This window comes from Struthio camelus, chromosome 2, assembly GCF_040807025.1.
Source record: "Struthio camelus isolate bStrCam1 chromosome 2, bStrCam1.hap1, whole genome shotgun sequence".
Classification (NCBI taxonomy): domain Eukaryota; kingdom Metazoa; phylum Chordata; class Aves; order Struthioniformes; family Struthionidae; genus Struthio; species Struthio camelus.
The window spans coordinates 5551866-5571970 of record NC_090943.1 but is presented as its reverse complement, the minus strand read 5'-3'; the positions used below and the strand labels follow the sequence as shown (position 1 = coordinate 5571970).

General features: G+C 41.7%; 1 protein-coding gene across 3 annotated transcripts in view; it reads right to left on the bottom strand.

The window, feature by feature from the left end:
* Positions 1-20105, bottom strand: part of CRHR2 (corticotropin releasing hormone receptor 2) — a 164436-nt gene that overhangs the window by 54566 nt on the left and 89765 nt on the right. For all 3 annotated transcript variants that reach the window (XM_068934146.1, XM_068934147.1, XM_009669182.2), the window contains 2 exons: positions 16394-16479; positions 10029-10135 (listed from right to left, as the gene is read on the bottom strand). In XM_068934146.1, the coding sequence (XP_068790247.1) occupies positions 10029-10135; positions 16394-16479 (193 nt within the window). The remainder of the gene's footprint in view (positions 1-10028; positions 10136-16393; positions 16480-20105) is intronic.

Below are 20105 nucleotides of genomic sequence, written 5' to 3'. Positions count from 1 at the left end.
GCATGGTCAAAAGCTAGCTGAATTAGTAGAATCATCTACATGGAATTAATTGCAAATGATAACTTTATTAAAGGTGCTTGGAAACCTTCTATTAATTCATGTAGTATTCTATTAATAAGGATGTTCAGTTAAGACTTCTGTTCCACTGCCTGTCTGAAAATAGCTGGCAGGAGAAATCTAAGAGCACTTTCCTGGAGTCCTTCCCGTTCCATAACTGTTGAACAAGCAGGAAGGGCAATCTTGGACAATACTTAAAAAAAATATATGATTCTCCCTCAGTCTTTTCTAGGACAGGCAAAGCTCACTGACAAACCATAAATGGCATAGTGTGGGAAGAATACCTAACTGCAAACTATTTCCCAGGCTGTGTGCCTGTTATGGCCTATTTGCTTTCATCGACAGGGAGGCCTCCCCTGAGGTCTTCATGGTTTCCCCTGCATGATCTTCATCGATCAATGCCTGTATTCTGGTACTCCTAATGCTCACAAATGGGAAAAGCAGCTGGAGAAGTTGGCAAGGAAATGAGCTTCTTGGTGGCAGTTGCCTAGGAGAATACAAATATTCCCACATGAAAGGCAAGGGGCACTTGCAAGGGAAAAAACAAAAGTCAATAAGAAAAAAATGGCTTCAATAGGAGGGTTGGGACAAAATGCTGAGGTGAAGAGGAGAAGCAGTTACTTCCATCAGTGTTTAGGATGTACTTAGACCCCCCCCAAAAAACCCACTGTGGAGCCATCTGTGCTCCACTATGCCTTTTCTAAAGCTTATTTCTCTTGCATTCACGCCAACTTTTAATCACAGGACACAGGGAATTCTGCTTGCTTTGGCCACAAAGGCTTAAACCACTGACATTTCTGGGGTTTGAAAGGCTTCAGAAAACACTACACAGAACAGGACCACAGGCAGGACAGCCCCAGGACAAGACAGAACTGACTCCATTCACTGTCATCAGTGTTTGTCCCTAGCACTGTATGGCCGTGTAGCATTGTGAACAGAGGTCAAGAACAGCCCTCAGATAGTGACATGTTAACTGGCCCTAGGGGACACATCCAACGAATGCCACTGAGGCATGGAGAAGGAGATTTCCTTCCCTATGGAGGAATCAGAGTTAGCCCAAGGCATATAGAAGTATCACCTCTGCTTGAGAGAGACTGTACTAACTGCTGCTCGTGACAGGGAGACACAAATGGACACAGGGCAACCCTTCGAAATTACTGACATCCCAACACCCAGGAACAACATTTCAGCTACCTGAGGGAAAGGAGCATCTAGTCATCCAACAGACAAGGGCCTGCCTACACAGGCACTCGATGAGTGCAGATTAGCAGCATGAGGGTCCTAAGCCTTCCAGGACAACGTCACCCTCTGGGCCAGATGTGTCAGAACAACAGATTTCTCACAAGAAGAGAACTGTAGCAACGTGCTGCCTGGTGGGAAGATGTTGCTGCGGCCGGAAGGTAAGTCTCCTGATCACTGATTTGCTGAGAGAGCAAAGAGGCAGGATGAGCTACAAGAGCCAAAATTTATGAGAACTGAGTTTTATTCCCAGCTCTGCTGTTGGGTAACCTTGACTTAAGTCACTTTGGTTTTCAGCATCAGGGAAATAGTAACTCCAACCTTTCTCAGCTGTCCCAAACTGAATACCCCTGATCAGGGAAGAAAAGCAGGGCTGGACCTGCTTTGTGATGGAGAGGACAGCAACAGGAAACATTAGGTTTTGTAGGGACCTGCCCAAAAGCAAATGGTAGACACAGAAACCAGCTACACTGAAAGACTCTATTCAGAGGCAAGGAGGATTATACAACTCTCTTGCAAAGTCTTCTAAGAGCTAGCGTATGAAAGCAAGGAATTCTTTCCCTTTATTTCACTTTATTGTGCTTCCTGTCATTACAGTTTTACTGGCTTAAAGTGAAAGTCTTCACGGCATTTTTTCCTTACATGATTGTAAAAAAAAAAAAAATAATAATAATGAAGTTAATGAAGTCTGAAGTCTGGATAAATCACAGAATAAATGAGGTTAGAAGGAACTCTCAGAGGTCTAGTCTAAGCTCCTGCTCGGAGCAAGGCCAGCATGAAGTTTGCCAGGGACTTGTCCTGTCAAGTCTCTAAGAACACAGATTCAGCAGCTTCTCTAGGACCCTGCTATAATGCCTGACCATAATTACGGTGAAAAATGTCTTACTTCTTTCCAGCTGAAATTTCCCTTTCTGCAACTTTTGATCATTGTATCTTGTCCTTTCCCTGCACATTGCTGAGGTGATTCTGGCTCAGTCTTCTGTACAGTCAGTCTTAGACAGTTGAAGAAATGCACAAATCTAACTTCCAAAAGAGCTGTAAGAATGGCACAACTGAAACAGGAAATGCTTAGGAATAAGGAAAGGGAAGAGAAAATGATGAATTTAAAATTGAAAAGATTGGGGTCACTAAAGAATAGAGACTCTCTTACACTCTCTTAATAGAGACTGTGAAAGGAAATTCCCAGGCAACACTTATTTAGCGCATGGCTGACCAACGGAATTGCTTCCCCTTTTCCCAATGGCACTCAATGTCCACATCCACCCAGATCTACCCCTTGGCAGAGCCTTTTCCTTGGTTCTGTGGCAACTGGAGTTGCATAGCTAGCATCCACACACCTAAGCTCTCTCCCAAACGACTGCAGTCATACTGTCTGTTGGAAAACCCAGCCTTTGATACTATCATCTGGGAGAGTGCCAGCCAGCACAGGTCACAGTCTGCCTGGGAGTGTGCTGACAATAAACAGTATGGATAACCACAAGACAGTGCATCAGCCTGCGCCCTTGTCCTAGTCCGTGTACAAGGAGAAGCATTGCTCCTGAGAACTACATGGTTAAATACGGGCTAACTGAAACCTAATCACAGGGTACTCCCATCTAAGAACATGGCTCCAGTCTGGATTGCTCTTCCACTGGAGAAATCCCCTCAGTGTATTTTCTCAGGGACCAACTGAATGACTAAGTCAGAAATATGAGTCTTCATTTAGTACAGCACATGCTTGAGGTTTAGCTGGTTGAAGGAGCTTTAGGAATATGCCTGAATCCACTTCGCTAAATGGAGGTTGCTGCCAGTCATATTGAACCAAACTGTAAATGGGGCTGTGGAGTATCTTTCTAATAGGAGCTTCTTTGCAGCCCAGGTCTGATGTAGCCTCTCATAACAAACTAGCTTTTGAGTAGCAGGGACACGATAAGTGGCTACCTCCCTCTGAAATTTATCTAAGATATTATCCTGTTGACACCAGCTGTAGTTGTAAGCCCAGACTGTGGAAGGGGGAATGTTTGCTGTGAAGGGTGACCACTGCTACTGGATTGTCCAAATTAGAGTTAGCAGTAAAGAAGTCAGACACTGGGAGCTGATGGAGGTTGATCTGGCTTACAGCTGCTGTTTGGGGAATGTATGAGTGCATTCACACTATTTATTATTATCCTCTTGTGGGATTATACACAAAAGATCTAAAAGAAAAACAGTTTAAAAGATCAGCTAGGGAATTCAAGGTTTATGGGCTTTTTTGCTTATAATATAATTAACAAATGTTTATTAAATTATCTTCCTTTGCAGATACTGTGTAGATAAAACAACACAAGGAAAGCCAATGGCACTGATGCTGCTGTTAACACTCTCTTTGGCCTCATTTCTGTCAAAATATGGTGTGGAGTATTTCATCATTTTGGTGTATTTGGCAAAGAAAGAATTCAGGAAAGATCATGTAAAATTATTTATAACCCGGGTTCTTCTTCTGCTGTTCAAATATTCATTCCTCCATTTCTAAACTTCCCCAGCTAAAGTGCCTACACAAACCTGCTCTGCACCAAGCTACATAGGAGAAGGCTTCCCTCCATCCCCGCGAGAGATGAAGATTCTTCCTATCCCTCTTCTTCTTCTTCCTCACATCAAACCTGTACCAATATAAACTTCTGCAAGGTGGGAGCCACCTCCCACTCCTTCTCATGCTTCCTCTGGCTGTTATCAGCTTCATGGTGATCACTGGCCAGGTGGAAATGTTCCCCTGTAGCTCAAGCTGGGCACCTCCCACAGGAAGCTGCTACTTTTATAACACAGAGACAGTCCATATGCCAGCAGCAGTATATACCCTCCATATAAGGATGATTCAAATCAGAGGTTTTCCACATCTCCTGGGCTTTACTTGACACAGTAATAAGATGTAGCAGTATTCATCATTTAGATTAGACAGAAGAGAAGGTGTCTGGTTGCTGGACAACTACATCAGATTTTGTGAGGGATACGGATGTGTGATTCCTTGGAGAAAACTCAAAATCAAACCATTTAGTACTTAAACATCTAAATGTGCATTTCTAGCGGATAACTCTAAACATTCAGGTTTGAAAATGTATTTTCTGATTCACCTGTCCAGAGATGCCTCAGGATGTGTTCTTTTTTGAAGTAATCTGGGCTCCTGTGCATGATACACGTATAACACAGACAACAAAAACTGCAAAGAGAAAACTCTATTTTCTGTACCCCTCTGAGATATTGGAAAATTTGCAAGAATTGCCCCAAATACATTTATTCATCATCAACAACAAAGGTTGAATAGAGCACAAATGGATTTTAGCTTGTTAATTAACAGAGATCTAATCCTACATAGAGCAGTTCTATTACCTGAATTTAAACAAGTTAGCGTCTGTCTCCAAAGACACATCCTTGCGGCTAAAATCTTAGCATTGACAGAAATACACCAACAGGAACATATCTCAAGTACAGGATGGTACAAGGAATCCTAAGCTTTCAAAGCCCAGGCCAGCAAAGACATTGAGTCAAACAGTCCTTCATAAATTACTGAAACTCTAGTCTAAAACTCCAAGTTAAGTTTTCCTCCATTACATTTGCTCCAGAAGCTTGCTGCTCTGTTGATTAGAAATCATCCTCTAACATCCACTCAGGCCTCTATTCATAGAGCGTCCATACCCATTTCTTTTTACATTAATATTGTCCTTGATTGTAAGTAGCTCTTCTCTTTCTAAAGTTTATCCAATAGTGTTGTATTTATAGGCAGCAATGATACTTCTTGCCAGCTTTCGTATCGCTAGGCTACAGTACCACTGTTTCAGATGCAGCTTATGAAACCTCCCATATTTTAAGAATATAGCTCTCTGAGCACGCTCTTAATTAGTGGTACTATTCCAGGAGTACATGAGGGTTCTGCTTACATCCGTGGTTTCTGTTCTAGGCTCTGTATAAAGTACCTAGCCTAAAGTACAAGTGATATAAATACGAGATGAGAGGGGAGCGAGTAAAGACAGCGGGTAGCAAAGACACTGGCCTAAGGCTAGTCAACAAGAAACCTGTTGCTGTCCTTAGACACTGAGACAGGGCATTTCAGATGGTGTCAAGTAGTATAAACACTTTAGACGTTTTGTTCTCAAAGAAGACCACTTAGTATCTCATTGCATGTGTGCTTATTTACAGAGCTCCATTCATTTTCATTCCTGCCTTGCTGTTAGGAACTTTACCACAGATAGAGTTCTGTCTCCAAATCAACAGCCATTACCATCCACTTATTTAACACAATGCTGTACCATTACCAGTATTTATAGTGAAGTTTAAAACATCCCATGTACCTGAATCATCATTTAAGGCCCTGCTGTGCTAACTGGCAGATGAAACAGACTTAACAAGGCTAGGTGGAAAGCCAGGATCCGAGAGAGAAAATAGAGCACTAACATGCAAATGGATTCCTTAATTATTTTACTTGATGCTGTGTCCTGGGATTGACTCTTCTTTTCCTTGCTCCATAATAGAAAGATATGTACAGGATAACTGTGCATTAGAGCTGGAGCCTGCTCTGCTCCAATCACATCAGATATCACATCACTTTTAAGTGCAACTCTACTAATTGTGCAGCTCACCTACCCACGTGATATATTACCAATACCCAGTGCTGGCTCTGATAGATGTCATACTCTATGAAACCTGCTCTGCACGGATGCTCTACATTTCTTCTGACAGGTTTCTACAAAGCATTTAATCAAGCTCTTTCATCCTTACTAACAGGGACCTGCAGCAGCTGTCTCACCAAATACACACAAGACTGAAGATCAAGAGGCAGTTCAGAGGCACCTGGAACAGGGGAGGAAAAAGGACAATGGGATCTCCCACTCCCCAAACCTGGGAGCTGGTTAAAAGAAAAAGGAAAAAGTGAAAATGTTCTTTCGAGAAAAAAAATAATTCAGTCTTTGGGAGAAAAAAATAGATAGGATTTAGGCAATCTAGATGTTACCAGCAGAAGGAGAGGGCAACTTCCTCAGGTTCATGAGAAATATCAGATATTTTAAAGAGGAAATAGGAAGAGATTAACGGAGGGGAAACAGGAAAGCAAAGTTTCCCTCACGTCCTTATTTGCCTTCATTACCATCATACTAGTGACAAAAGACGCTGTGAGAACACATTTGTGTGGTTTTTCAGAGCTGCCTTTACCCAGCAGAAGGACTTGTCATTTCCGATCCTCAGCCTACCCTCCTTCTAGCACCCTCCTTCTTTGTGGAGTTCCAAACTCAGCGGGGATTTAGATGTTCCCCAGAACAAACACCTGTCTTCCTGTAGCAAAAGCCTTTGCTTCAGTCATTACTGCACAAATAAAAGATCTCCTGATTGAATCTAGTTAGCTCATGGCTGGCATTACAGTGTTTCGTAACAAGACAAGAGTTTTACAAGGAATCGCTTTCCACCTCAGAGGCTGATGCTGATAGAGGAAAAAGCCAAGGCACAGCAATTTGAGGTTTTACATACTGAGCAACAGGAAAGGAAAAATATCATTCAAAAGAAATGCTTTTTTTTCTTTCTGCCTCTTTTTTTTTTTTTTTTTTTTTTTAGCTCGAATAGTGTTACTGTTAGCAGAATTCCTCCTACGGAAAATTTCTGCTTTATCAGAAACCAGAATGTGATCGTGGCTGAGAGCCACGCCAACAGGAACTGCCTGTAGGCACCTGACAGATGAATTAAACCTTTACTGTTAATGAGGAGCACACACTTCACAGCAGTGCAGATACATTATACCAATGCCATGTGAAGTGCATTGAGCAAATCTCTCCCGATCCTGCATTAGGTATGAATGCTGCTCTATAGTACACTTGGTGTATGCAAAACTTCTTAATTTTTCCTTCTCAGCACTCTTCTTTTTTGTTGCTGTTGTTTCTTATGTCTTGCCTTGTAAGGATAGTGAGGCTTTCACAACTTCTAAGACCACCTACAGTTAGACCTTGAGGAATCATCCTTGACTTAGCCCTTTAGAAGCTATCTCAATGAATCATTGTCGTTCAGTGTGCCAAAGAAAATCAAGTCCTTTCCTGAAAATTGGGCTTCACTTTTTTTTCCTTTAAGTGTTAAATGCAAGTTTACTGGCTTATTTTTCCTCATACAGTCAAGGAAGAAGGACTGGATCATAAGCCACAGAACTGGAGAAAGATGGAAGAGATCTTAGCAGTAGAAGGCAATCACCGGCTCAGTTCTCCTACCTTCTCAACTCTGCTGGGATCTCCTGGCACCACAGAAATATGGTTGGCAGATCGTTTCATATGCTTTCGTTGCTTGCTGCTCAATCTGAGCTTTCTGCCCCTCAAAATACCTTTCGGTGCAAAGTTCTTTAGGGTTTAAGACAACAGATCATTTCTATTAGGGTGGGGGGGGATCATTATGAATAGAGGACAGAGGTGCATAAGGAACTGAGGGAGATGGGAACTGATGACAAGATGACACAGGACATATTTGGAAGAATAAGGAATACATCTAGTTCTTCCCCTTCCCACGCCAGCAGGACTGAGAATTTAAACTTCCTATTGTTGCAACAGGTACCTGGGCTGGGCCAGCAAAAGCAGTGGTGAGGCCTATCTCCAAAAGCAGAACATCCACCTCACTAACCCATCGCCAAAGCAACATGCTCTTTGCCATGCCAGCCAGATATTTATCTGTTGCTTAAAACCACCAGCGTGATTCCTCAGGCTTTCTCACAGCTATGTTCCAATGCAGCAGATGTGCTCCAGTCTATTCCTTTATTCCTCCTCCATCTGCACTTACAGAGTAAAGGAAAATCAGGCAGACGACAAGTGGGAAGCCTAAAAATAGGGAGTAATTGTATTTCTTGAGCCTTTCTTCACCCTTAGTAGGCACCATGGAATAAGGAAGGTTGGTGGGACAGGAATGAAGAGCTGATAGATTTCCACTGTGGGTAGAGATATGGAAATATCAGATCTAGCCTTCTCGGTCTTCTACCTTTCTTTTAGCCAGGAACTACACACATTGTCCCGCTTCACGTAATTACTAGATGCCCTCTTCCATCTAGACTAAAACAGAAAGAAAAGCCCCAAATAACAGGACTCTAATGATCAGAATTGATTAGCTTTTGGGATACTTTGCAGAGATATGTGTGACAAAGACGTGTAACTCTTAGAGACTGAGGTGGCTCACGCTGGCTGGACAACTATATCAGGACACTAGATTTATTCTGCAGGGTGCAGTGTGCATCTTGAAAATGGAATATCTTAATTTGGGGCCTGTACACGGAACTATCTAAATGCTACAATCCTTTCTAATGATGAAACTGACTGCAAAACTTAAACCTTGAAGTCAGAGTTCATTTATCAGAAACAGTTGAAAAGAGATCAAACGGGCTACTTCAATGTTAAAAGATAGATACATTTATACCATATTATCTAACTGTTCCTGCTTTATTTATTTAAGTATTTATAAAAGATTCAGCATCAAAATTAGTTACAATGACTAATTTGCATTCTTTATTCAGTGCAAATTAATTCAGGGCTCCCAGCACTATGGGAATTAGCATCATGTGCACAGTAAAAAGGTAGAAACTAGTTTTAAAATCATAGATCTGAAACGTTCCCACTGAATGTTCCAAGCTTTTTTCCCCCTCATTAGTGTAGGTTATTCTGCTTAGAGAGGCTGGAATGAAAGAAAATTCCTGTTGTTGATAAAAAAGACCCTCTCATTACGACTGCTCAAGAGAAAAACTTAACATAAGCCTTCACAGAGATGTTCCATTCTAGGAAAGCAGTAATTCTTTTGCTGAAACCATTATCTATCACCATGTGGCAGTCCTACGGGCCCTCTTCAGCCTCTTTCTCCTCTGCTATAATTACAACATTTGTCTCAAGGATAATTCTTCCAGAGCACATAGTGCATTTGAGTCCAAATTCAAGCTGAATCTTCCTAGACAAGACAGCACAAATAATACAGAAATACTCTGGCCAGGTCATTCTTATTGAAAACTATTCCTGTGATTCAGCCTCCATACACACGTAGAAAACATGTGATAGTGTCTGATGCACATCTGCCTATTAACTTCCACTCAGTGTTCTTCTCTGCTGTCCTTCCTTTTCTGCCTGCAGCCCTCTCTCTTCTTCCCAAGCTTTCTTTTCACTGAGATATCCATGTGACCTGACACACAAACTCCTTTCTGTACCGGTGAACCAGGGAAGAGAGGAGTTTCCATGTAGTTTCAATGACCACTGGTGGAGATAAAGCTCTTACTCACTTAGCTTTTATTTAAACAAACTTCTAAGTTCTTCAATGGGGCAAGAATTGCAGTTAAGTGAAAGCACAATGGAAAGGTTACATTTCACCTCCCTGGGTCTAGCTCTGGCCCTTATCTCTCAGGGAATGCAAAACACCTTGTGTTATCATGCACAGCCTTAGGAAGAAGAACACTTGCCCCCAAAACTTGAAACTCGACATACTGAAATCCCAGTTTCCCTTAATGAAGCACTCTGTGTGCTCACAGGGTTTTTACTGCATCAATAAATCATGCACCGTTTTCTTCCTGAATACAAATAGGCTCTGGGTCCTAAGCACGGAAGCCATCATTACAGTTCATCCACTGCATCCGTCAATAAAACCGTGTACATGCTTGGGAGCATACATGCCACGATCATTTTACAGGGCCATACACAATCTGGACAGCTTTGTTAGAGGGCTCGAGTAACCCGATAATAAGTGTCACACACCCAGCCACGTTAGAAGCATGCAAACAGATTACTCACCTCAAGCACAAGAAAAGCATAAAGGCAACTATAAGGGCCCCTACTGATATACAGTGCCCCAGGTAGTTTATGATGAGAGCAATCTTGTAATGGAGCGCATACTTCCTCTGGAGGTAAAGAGATAACATGATTAAATCAGCATGACTCTCTGAGCACTGACATTAAGGAACAGTTAATCAGTTTAGGAAACAGTAATTACTTTTCTTGACTTTAAAATGATATAATAACCCCAGGGCTGATGCTTATGTATTAGCCAAGCATGCTGGCCAGATGCAGAAGTGTGTGTTTGGTTTCATTTCAGTTTGAAATTTGTCCACAGTTTCTTATAGATCCCTGCAGGAAAGGTTTTTTTCTCTTTTTGCGTTTTTTTCTTCCTGCAGTTTCCTCAGGATTTGTTGCTTTCTTCATTATTTCATTTTAAAACTTAAGACCTCAGCCTAATTGACTTATTTTCCAGAAGCAAATGAAAAATTCTTTTTTTGTGGGCTGCTGCTGGCTACAGGAAAACAGAAGCAGCTCCTTTCTTTGCCTGATGGAGAGCAAAAAGTAGAAAAAATAAATACTGAAGCTGGTTAAAAACTGACAGAGGTTTTCTACTTAAAGAACAAAACCCCCTGAAAATAGATTTTTTGGAGGTTTGGCATTTGTTTCCTTTCAGGTTAAGATGCTCTTTCCCCCACTTTGGGATGTTCTCCTGCCTCATAAGAGAAAAGATATAAAGAGAAAATTAAAAAAAAGAAGTAAGAAAGACCTTTGAAAAATAACTACTCCGCCCTCTTGACAAAAATAGAAAATCAAAATCGTGCAAGTGTCATCACTTTTCTAATTTTGTTTGAACTTCCTTTGTTTCCTTTTTGTAACAATTTTCCTTAACATTTTATTTCAGTCAAAGGAATCTGTCAGTGAATAAGTGTTTGGATGAAACTACAGCTAGCAGCTGTGGTTAATCTGCTCCATCATTATATGAAGGTAGCATCTTCCAGGACTTTGCCAGAGACCAAGTGAGCCCTTTTGGAATCATTTTCATGATGAAACCTGCCTAGCTCTTCAGCCCGTGGAGTAATGTGCTGTTTCTGGACAGAACTCAACCATATAAGGTCTTCCTATGTCTATTATAGAATCTCTGAAAGTGAACTTCCCCCTGCGCAGGCCCATTTCTGAATAGCCTTGAGGAGAACCAAAAAACAAGTTACTGACTTTTGCTTATTCTAAAGACACCAGGTCACTAAAAGGGGGGGAATACACACTCTTACAGCTTGCACTGAAGTGCCTACCTGTAATGCAATGCTGTGCTATTCAGCTAGTGTCCCAGAACACTGGCTTGCTTATCTTCTTTCCCACTTAAGTGCTGGTGCAGTGCTAGAAATTTTCTGAAAGATGACAGTGTTTCTCCCAGCCAAGAAGCCTGCTCTTTGACCCTTTAGCTCTCTCCTTTGGCTACTAACCATTATTTCAACTTCAATCAAATTTTAAGAGGTTACAGTTCAGAAGAGAAGAAAATTAATTGGAAAAAATATAATCAAGCTCCTCTTTGAAGCACTGGTGCAGAAGGAAAAACAGGCTCAACCTTTTTTTTTTTTTTTTCCTGTTGTTGACGCTAAGAACATTTCCTGAAGGCAAATTCAAACATCATAGAAACAAACACTGCCTCAGTGCCTATGAAAAACTGAGCTGACAGGGTGGCAAGATCACATCCCACCAGCTTATAAGCAATCTGCATCTCTCATAAAATTGGAGATAACACCTCCAGGGCTGAAAAAACACGTGCCCAGAATCAGCCATGTGTTGGCCAAAGCTCGGTTCATGTAAACTAATCGCATAACTCTGTACTGTCTCACTCTCTCGAAGGCAGATGCCTTTAAGAGGCAACAACCTTCTAGGTAACAACCTTCTACTGCTACCCAGCATTCCTCTGCTTCCAGGAAGATGTTTCACTCCACTGCAGTGCAGATTCAAGTCCTATTCATGGACAAGGAGGAAGGTCTTCACATTAGAAAGGAGTTAGAGAAGGAGATGGTCAGGACGTCCTGCTAGTTGTGGTCTCCAGAGCACAGCGGGTACCATCATCTGGTACCGTCTTCTTCCATGTCACACATTATCCATGGCAGTCATCATATATCAGACAGTGCAACGTTATCTTCCAGCCAGCTTCTACTAGGTAAACTGAGGAAGAGTTTCCAGCCTTTCTCTGTACCAGCTTTGTACACTAAGGCACACTGGGTTCTTTACAGCCAGACTTTAGGCTACTGCAGGAGCCATTCTGTCTAGGGGGATCTTTTCTTTTGTTTTACCTTAATCTGTCCAAATCAAACCAGCTAATCACTTGGACTTATGATCAGCTAATGACTGTCCCTCTCAAGATGACAAGGATTGTTCTCCCTCTAACAGGTCCTGTCAGGGTTTACAGCACATATCTTCCTGAGTTCAGTATGAGGCACCGCACTCTATTCCCAGCTGGGTCCCAATTTAGATTTCTTCTTCTTCCCAGGATGATCTCATCACCAGTTCAGCTTAAAGACACCATATTTCCCCTCCAAAAACTATTGGAAACTGCTGGGAAGCATCTTTGTTATCCAAGATGCTGCCTCAATAAAAATTGGCCTTCTTTGGCTTCTGCTAGTTCTCCTCTCTTGGAGAGCCCTCTCCCTTCCTCCTCTCTTTCTTGATAGCCAAAATAGAGGTACCATCTCACCTAACAAACTCCCTAAAATTTCAGTGGCTGGGCAAAGCAGACTGTCTGTGGCTCCTCAGCAGTCAGGGAAAGGAGGCAGGTACTGTGCAAGGATAGTCCAGTTCTTCTTGCAAAATGTTCAAGACAGCGATAATCACTCCTTGAAGAGGCCTCTATATCCTTCTCTTGACTGTAGAGGAAAACTGGATGACTTCTTTGGACTAAATGTGTAGCTTTTAGACAATTAATTATCAGTCAAAGTGAATCTTGCCTCAATCAAGCACCATACAAGCTGATGAAAGGTCAGAGCAGACTTTTACTGCCTCCAAGCTGAGGGAGGAGGCAGTATTTCCCTGTGCTTTTGCTTTCAGTTGGGAGCTCTCCCATCTCCCTCTGAGCTCACTGCTTTCCTGTTCTGAGCCAGCTGGAGGCTGTGTAACTGTGGCTAACATGATTATGTTCCTGAGCAGGACACATTAACTCAGGCCCAGCATGGTGTTAACTTGGCTATACAGCTTCAAGCCACCTCAAAACAGTAGCAGAGCCAAACTCACATCCAGCTGCCACAGACCACAAAGGTGAACCCAAAGTTCTTAATTTAGAGCTCTTTATGGCAGCTGAGATATATTCTTTGCTGCCTGAGACACATTTGTCTTCTAATAAGAGCACAGATTTGTGCCAGATGCAGTGAAGGTCTCTTTGAAACAGATACTTGTAGGCTGAGTGGAAGCTTTTCATTTATTACACATTATGCCATCCAGTATAATTTGTGCCCGATTCCTGTGCCTGGAGTAGAAGCTAAACTATCCTGCAGAGGATGGGATTCCAATCAAGGTTAAGACACCTACATTTGGATATCTACTGAACATCTGAACCAACATCTGAACCAGGAGCTGGAAATAGATGTACACACACAGGCATACCCCTTGAGGTGCACCCAGGAGAATCTGTGATTCCTATGGTGACTGATGTCAAACAGCTGCTACGGAATGACTCAGTTCTCCTAGAAGCCCTGTGTCACATCTGCCAGACCCATGGGGACACAATGCGGCATTTCAAACTAAATTACAAAACTACATGTGGGACGGGTAAATCCCACCAGAAGTGTCTGTCTAAGAACACAGCAGCTGTACAGCATAGTTTTATCAGGTACCGTCCTGTAGCCACAGCTCATGCCCACCAAGTTAAGCACCGATGTATTAACATAATCCATCAGTTAGTGTGTGCTCCAGGAGCGTATGTCTTCAGAGACTGACCCACAGCTCAAAAAAATTGCAATTTCCCTTGCTATGTTACCAACACTCTCTCATAAAGAATGTAGCAATTGACACTGGGTTGACCTTGAAAACGCCTGTTCCCATCCTCATGCATCTATCGCTGCATTTGAAGTAAAACCATGTACTTCCTTAGCACTCTGGCTGTAAGTAACCAAGCTTGAAAATTGTGTTGTTTTCTGCATTAAAAACAAACAACCAACCACAGGGAGTAGTTGAGTGGAGCCAGTTCATGGCATCTGCTGGGATCACTCAGTAAATAACAACAGACCCACAAGTGTACTTGCATCTCAACTTTAATCAAAATGGAGGATTATGGAAATCCATGGGGGAATGAAGGTTTTTTGTTTTTTTTTTTTTGGAAATCACAAAGTAACCTGAGTATTCATCTGTAATACTGAGCATTATATACAAATTTCAAAAATATTCATGAATGTTAATATCTGTAAAGCTTGACAAAAATCTTTAAAGAATCACTAAATGAATTTTTAAGCTTTTGCAAACAAGGATGGTTGTGGGGGGCGGGAACATCTGCACTCTCCTGTTTAAGGAACATACTATTTAAGAAGTTTTAAGCTATTACCATAGCTGCAAACTTTTTAAAAGGAAAAACAGAGCAAAGGAAATAAGCCCGTCCTCTAGCCACAATGCCTCTCCAAAGCCCTTAAAATAAAACTTGTTTGTATTTGAGCAGAGGCAGCAACTGCTGAAGTCATGGAGACATCAGATAATGAGCACCGTTAAAATACAGCAGTATTTTCCTGAGCTGGTAGGGCAGACAATGCTACTATCAGGTCAGGTTTTCCATACTAGCCTAACTCAAATCAAAGCTTTCGAACGTTGCCCAGCTCTGTACCCCATACCACTACCAGCTGCTACACACTCCCCGTCTTGCTCATTGTTAAGAAGGAGGTGGTTTCACATAAGTTTAAACCCATCTCAGCTGGAGCTATCATGGTCTGACAAGCCCCTCAACCTTGTTTACACTTTCACTCCCCTTGCTTGTGCTGGTCCTAGCGCTCCTGCAATAATGCAATAAGATAAATTCAGGGAACTTATCCCTGAATAAGTTCAAGGAACTTATTCAACTGACAACTGACCTATCAAAAAACCCTGACTTTTTTCATTTTCAGTGGCAAGCAAATGTAAGGAGGGGCTGAACTGCAGTGGTCCTAATTTAGATCAGCTAAAACTGCCATGGGAGCCACCCCGTTAGGCTAGAACACCTTGAATGTGTATCAGTCCCTCTGGACTGCAGTCATGTAGTGGCGCATTTCTTATTACTTTCTAGAAGTCTCTACCAATTGAGGGGGAAGCTACCACCAACCTAGCCAGCAGGTGAGAGTGGGCACCCCTCAGCAGCTGGTGTGTAGTTATCTGTTCTCTCATTCATTTGTCAAAGCCCACGTTCAGCAACAACATGGATCCTATGGGATGGATGCTGAGTCACAGCCAAAACACATCATGACATTTCTGGGTGCAGCCCTATTCCAGATAGTTCCCGAGACCCAAAAAGTCTGCAATGAACTGTAAGTAGGCAAGATCTTTTCTTCCTCCTCTCTGCTTGCAATGGACCTGGCACAACAACAACAGAAAGAATAGAAAAAAACCCGAAACATAAATAGGCCTGAATTGCTAGGCACTACCCTGATTCTCAGAGGGAAAGTCACTCCTGGCAGAGAGATAGCACAAAGCCTCTGTACTTTTTATGTCCCACCATAGCACTCAAAATAGGAGAAAGGGAAAGAAGACAGAAACACAGCGTTAAAAAGCCTAAAAGTTTAAACTGTGTAAGGGGGAATGTCTATGATACATCCAAGAAAAGGTGAGCAATCTGAGAAGAAAAGGTCTTCACGTAAGCGATTACATGCTTAGCCCTACATGCTAATTTCATTCTTTAAACTCCTGTGCAATGCATGGCTGGCTCAATCTTTTAAAGACAGGTGGGACCCACACCTGCTTCTATGCATTTTTCTGCTGCTGCCCCTTTACCTATTTACTGAAGGGAAAATTATATTGAGACCTAGAAAGGCCAATTGTTGATGAGACCTTAGAACTGACAGGAACAGAGCAGTGAGAGCTTTTATTTCTCTGCCAAGGAAGCTTTTGGCCTTATTTTTATTATTACTAACATTTATTCTAGCAGCTATAGGCTCAACACAAAACTAGGAAGGATTTGCATAAACGTACATCATCAGAGACAGTGTAATAAAGCATCCTTTCTTTCCTAAAAAACGTATGAAGAAGGGATACAAAGAGGGGATAAGGGGATTACCTGAACTCACAGGGAAGATTTGTTGCAGAAACAGAAATGGAATACAGCTCACAAGTCCCAAATTAGTATGTTAACCTTAAGCTTAGCTTTGCACCCATGTATGCTGAAAAATAACACTGAGAAGAACAAAAGGAACGATACAGACCTTGTCATCCAGAATAGGCTCGCACTGAGAGTAGTTTATCTTGGAAGCCCATGTCCCATTGCCCAGGCATTCTCTGTAGGCATTTCCTGACAGGGACCAAAATAAAAGAAAGAAATGAACAGTCTGCACTGGACTTTAAAAAGGCTAGCAAATTCACAGATTTAAGAAAGGATTAATAGGCCAGATTATTCACAAGGCAAACCAACCTATCCCACCTCGATGACTGAAAACTAGAACACCCTGCCAAGGAGGGAAGAGGAGAAATAAAGCACATAAACACGTATGCAGACAAATGTTTTTTTTCAAGATACTTGTTGATGATGGTTTCATATAGGTATGAGAAGGGCATCACAAGATAAATCTTAATGTAAATGTGGTCTTCTGAAGAGCAACTAAATGATGTATTGAGAAAGGGGCAGAACAGTTTAGGTCTTCAGTGCTCCATCTGGTAGAATGGTATGTGTATGGTAAAGTTATTGCTCAACTCCCCTCCCTTTATCCCACTGTAAACTAGAAGAAACTGTCCTGGGAATACTGATTTTCTAGAGTCTTCCTATGCAACAGTGTTATCAGTAAAACTTCTGCATTCTTCAGGTCTGAAAAACTGAATCAGATTTCTGCACCTTTTCTCACAAGTCAGGGAAGGTTGGCCCACAAAGCCTTAACATTGACTCCCAGGGCCTCAAAAACAGCTATGCACACGAAGAATCCCAAACAGGAACAGGCTAACTACATTTCCCCACTCCTGGGGAACATCTCTGAAAAGATTCCAGAAGCGGGTGCATTTTGAACAAGGTGCCTTCACCCATACTCTTAAGAGAAGAAAAGCGCTCCTGACCCCTTCCCAAGGCCCCCTTTCTCCCATAATGCGAGTGAAAATCAGGAATTACTTCACTGGAGCTGACAGATTTCAAGTCCCGTTTCAATGTCAACCTGAGGAGCTCTGAGAAGCACACGCAGCAGCATTGGGGGGACGGTTCCATTTCTGCCAAGGACTCCTTTTCATCACAGGGCACTCAGAGAGGAAACTGCAATTTTACTATACAAGCTACCTTCTTCCATCCTAAAAGCAATATTTTTTTCCATGCTTATTTTGAACTGTGTCTCAGAGACTATAATATTAAAATAAAAAAGGCAATTCAAAAAGATCCCCAAAGGATACATACAACAACTGCTTATTACTATTTACATTTTACAGGCATGGAAACAGAAGCAAGAAGTACGGGGATGACTCCTAAAAGTGACCTGGCAGGTCAGTGGCAGAGCTGCAAAACATCACAAACCATGTTTTCAACTCTATCAGGGCACAGTGTCTCTGGCTTCTGCACTGCATCTTCTCTGCTCATTGTAATCTTTTCAAAAGGATAAATGACTCTTCTCACAGAATTAGGTGGCACCTTGAAAATCCTGCCAGTAGTAAATGAGCAATAGTTCTTTCCACATGAGTGTGGACTCTTCCCTCATGTTAAACACTCAGTGAAAACTCTTTGGAGTTTCTCTAGGTAAAAGGAACAGGGTCCCATTGAAGGCCCCATGGCTTTGCTTGCACTTGAAATCTTGTTAGTAAAATGGATGATTTGCAATTCTACAGTCAGTCTGGGATTGCATGAATCCTACTGATGAAAAATGTATATTTACAAATCCCAGTGATAGCAAAGGGGTTACTGGTGCCATCTTTGAACACAGAATTTCGTACAGTACAAAAGAAGTGTTAGAAAACAGATCAGGATCAGTGAAGCAAGGTTAAGTGTAAGGAAGGCCATTCATTTCCACCTCCATACTGATGTGTAAGCCCTTCACTTAGAATATCAGGATCCACAAAATGTGCCTCTGAGCTCTCTTTCATAGCACTAATCCTACACAACACCCATATCAAAGAAGTTACTCGAGAACCAGTGATCTGTGTTTATGAGTTGCCACATGAGATCTCTTACATAGTGAATATCTGAACAAGAGGATGATAAAATCAAGCACCAAATTTCTCCGGTCTTGTATCCTCTCCAGTATCAACTGCTTCTTGGAAACAAACACAGCCAGTAGATCTGACTTCTGGGAATGTCTCATTCTAAACTCAGTGTTCATAAGTAATTTATATCCGAAAGCAAAGGTCTTCTTTCCTTCTTCCCAATGCATTACAACATTAGTTCTAAGGAAAACAAATTTCTGATCATACTGAATGTATTTTCATATATGTGTTTTAATAACACAATATAGACCTTTATTCAGTCTTTTAAAGGAGAAATACCTGATTTAATGAGTGAGGTAATATTAGAGAGCCTGACCGCAGGCATCCTCAGGAAGTGGCTCTTCATGCACAGATCCACAGCATATAGTTATTAAGGCTAGCATTTCTTGGGGTTGTTAGACCAGTTACATATGCACTGGAAAGAGGCTCACTACACTCACAGTCAGTCAGTCATATCTGGACATGCTGAATTTCCTGTATGTACTTGTATATTTCTGCACAGAAGACTCTGGATAAAATAATGATAACTTTTAATGAACAATCTTCTTAATCCTTTCTACAGTGGCAAACAGCTACTTCTGCTTCAGAGCATCCCTACTTAGCATCAAAAGTGACAGGGAGAAGATGATGACATAACAGACAGGACTCAGTAATGGGCTGAGTCACTGGGACATGCAGAGCCATAGCAGTGATCTAAGCAAAGCATGGCACCAAAGAGATGCCAGTCAGCTGTTCTGCTAAAGACAGCAATGGAAATAAATATATGTCCACCGGCGTTAGAATATGCAAAGGAGAAGAGGGAAACCAGTAGCCAGTGATCTTACCTAGCCACTTCTGTGACTTTTTTGGGTGACTGACCCTGCTGAAAAATATTCCTTCCCACCTGGTTTTCCAGGGAGAACTTGGATTAATATGCTTTGTGCCATGCAAATTCTTGACCTTTGCTCTAAAGCACTGTGTACAGAGAGAGACTGGATTAAGTTTGCTTATTTTTAAAGATTCTCATGAAAAAAGACAAAAGGGGGGCTCACAAGGGAGAAATCCATTGTAGAAACACACAATTACAGAAAGAAAACAGTAGATAAATGGTCTTTCTAGGGACACAACAGTTAATGAGAGCTATTAGCACAGTTTCTTTTCTTTCTAGTGAAACAAAAATGGTGCTAATTTTCATTTCCTTAGACAAGTGGCACATTGAAGAGCTCAGGATATTTTGTTTTCTTATCATTTCTCTTTCCTTACTGATTTTATTCTGAAGAAAAAATACACCAAATAAATTAAGACGTTTGTCGTGGTTATAACTTGCGATTAGTTGTGCTCTGTATGCATTTGCACTCACATAATGCAACTGCACAAACAGATTTAATCTCATGCAAGCAAATAAGGAGCAGTAGAAGATTTACTATGACACAGGCAACACAACCATTATGTACCTAGTTTTTGACATGCCATCTGATATGCCCTTCTATGCTTCAATCTGCAGCCTCTTCTTTGATCTTGAAAATGCTGATTTCCCTTTTTTGTAGATTATTCTGCTTCACCATCAATCCAGCAGACAGGCAAGAAAGTAAGAGGGGTTTCCTTGAGCACACAGAAATATCCAGGAGTGCTCAGACTGTCAGTCAGGTTGATAGCTGCCAGAAAATTGATTTCATTCCCACCAGGCCAGCCAGCACATCGTATGCATTTTCATGTTCTCTTAAGGGCTGATTCAGTCGTGCCGATCATGGTCATATTCTACCAGTA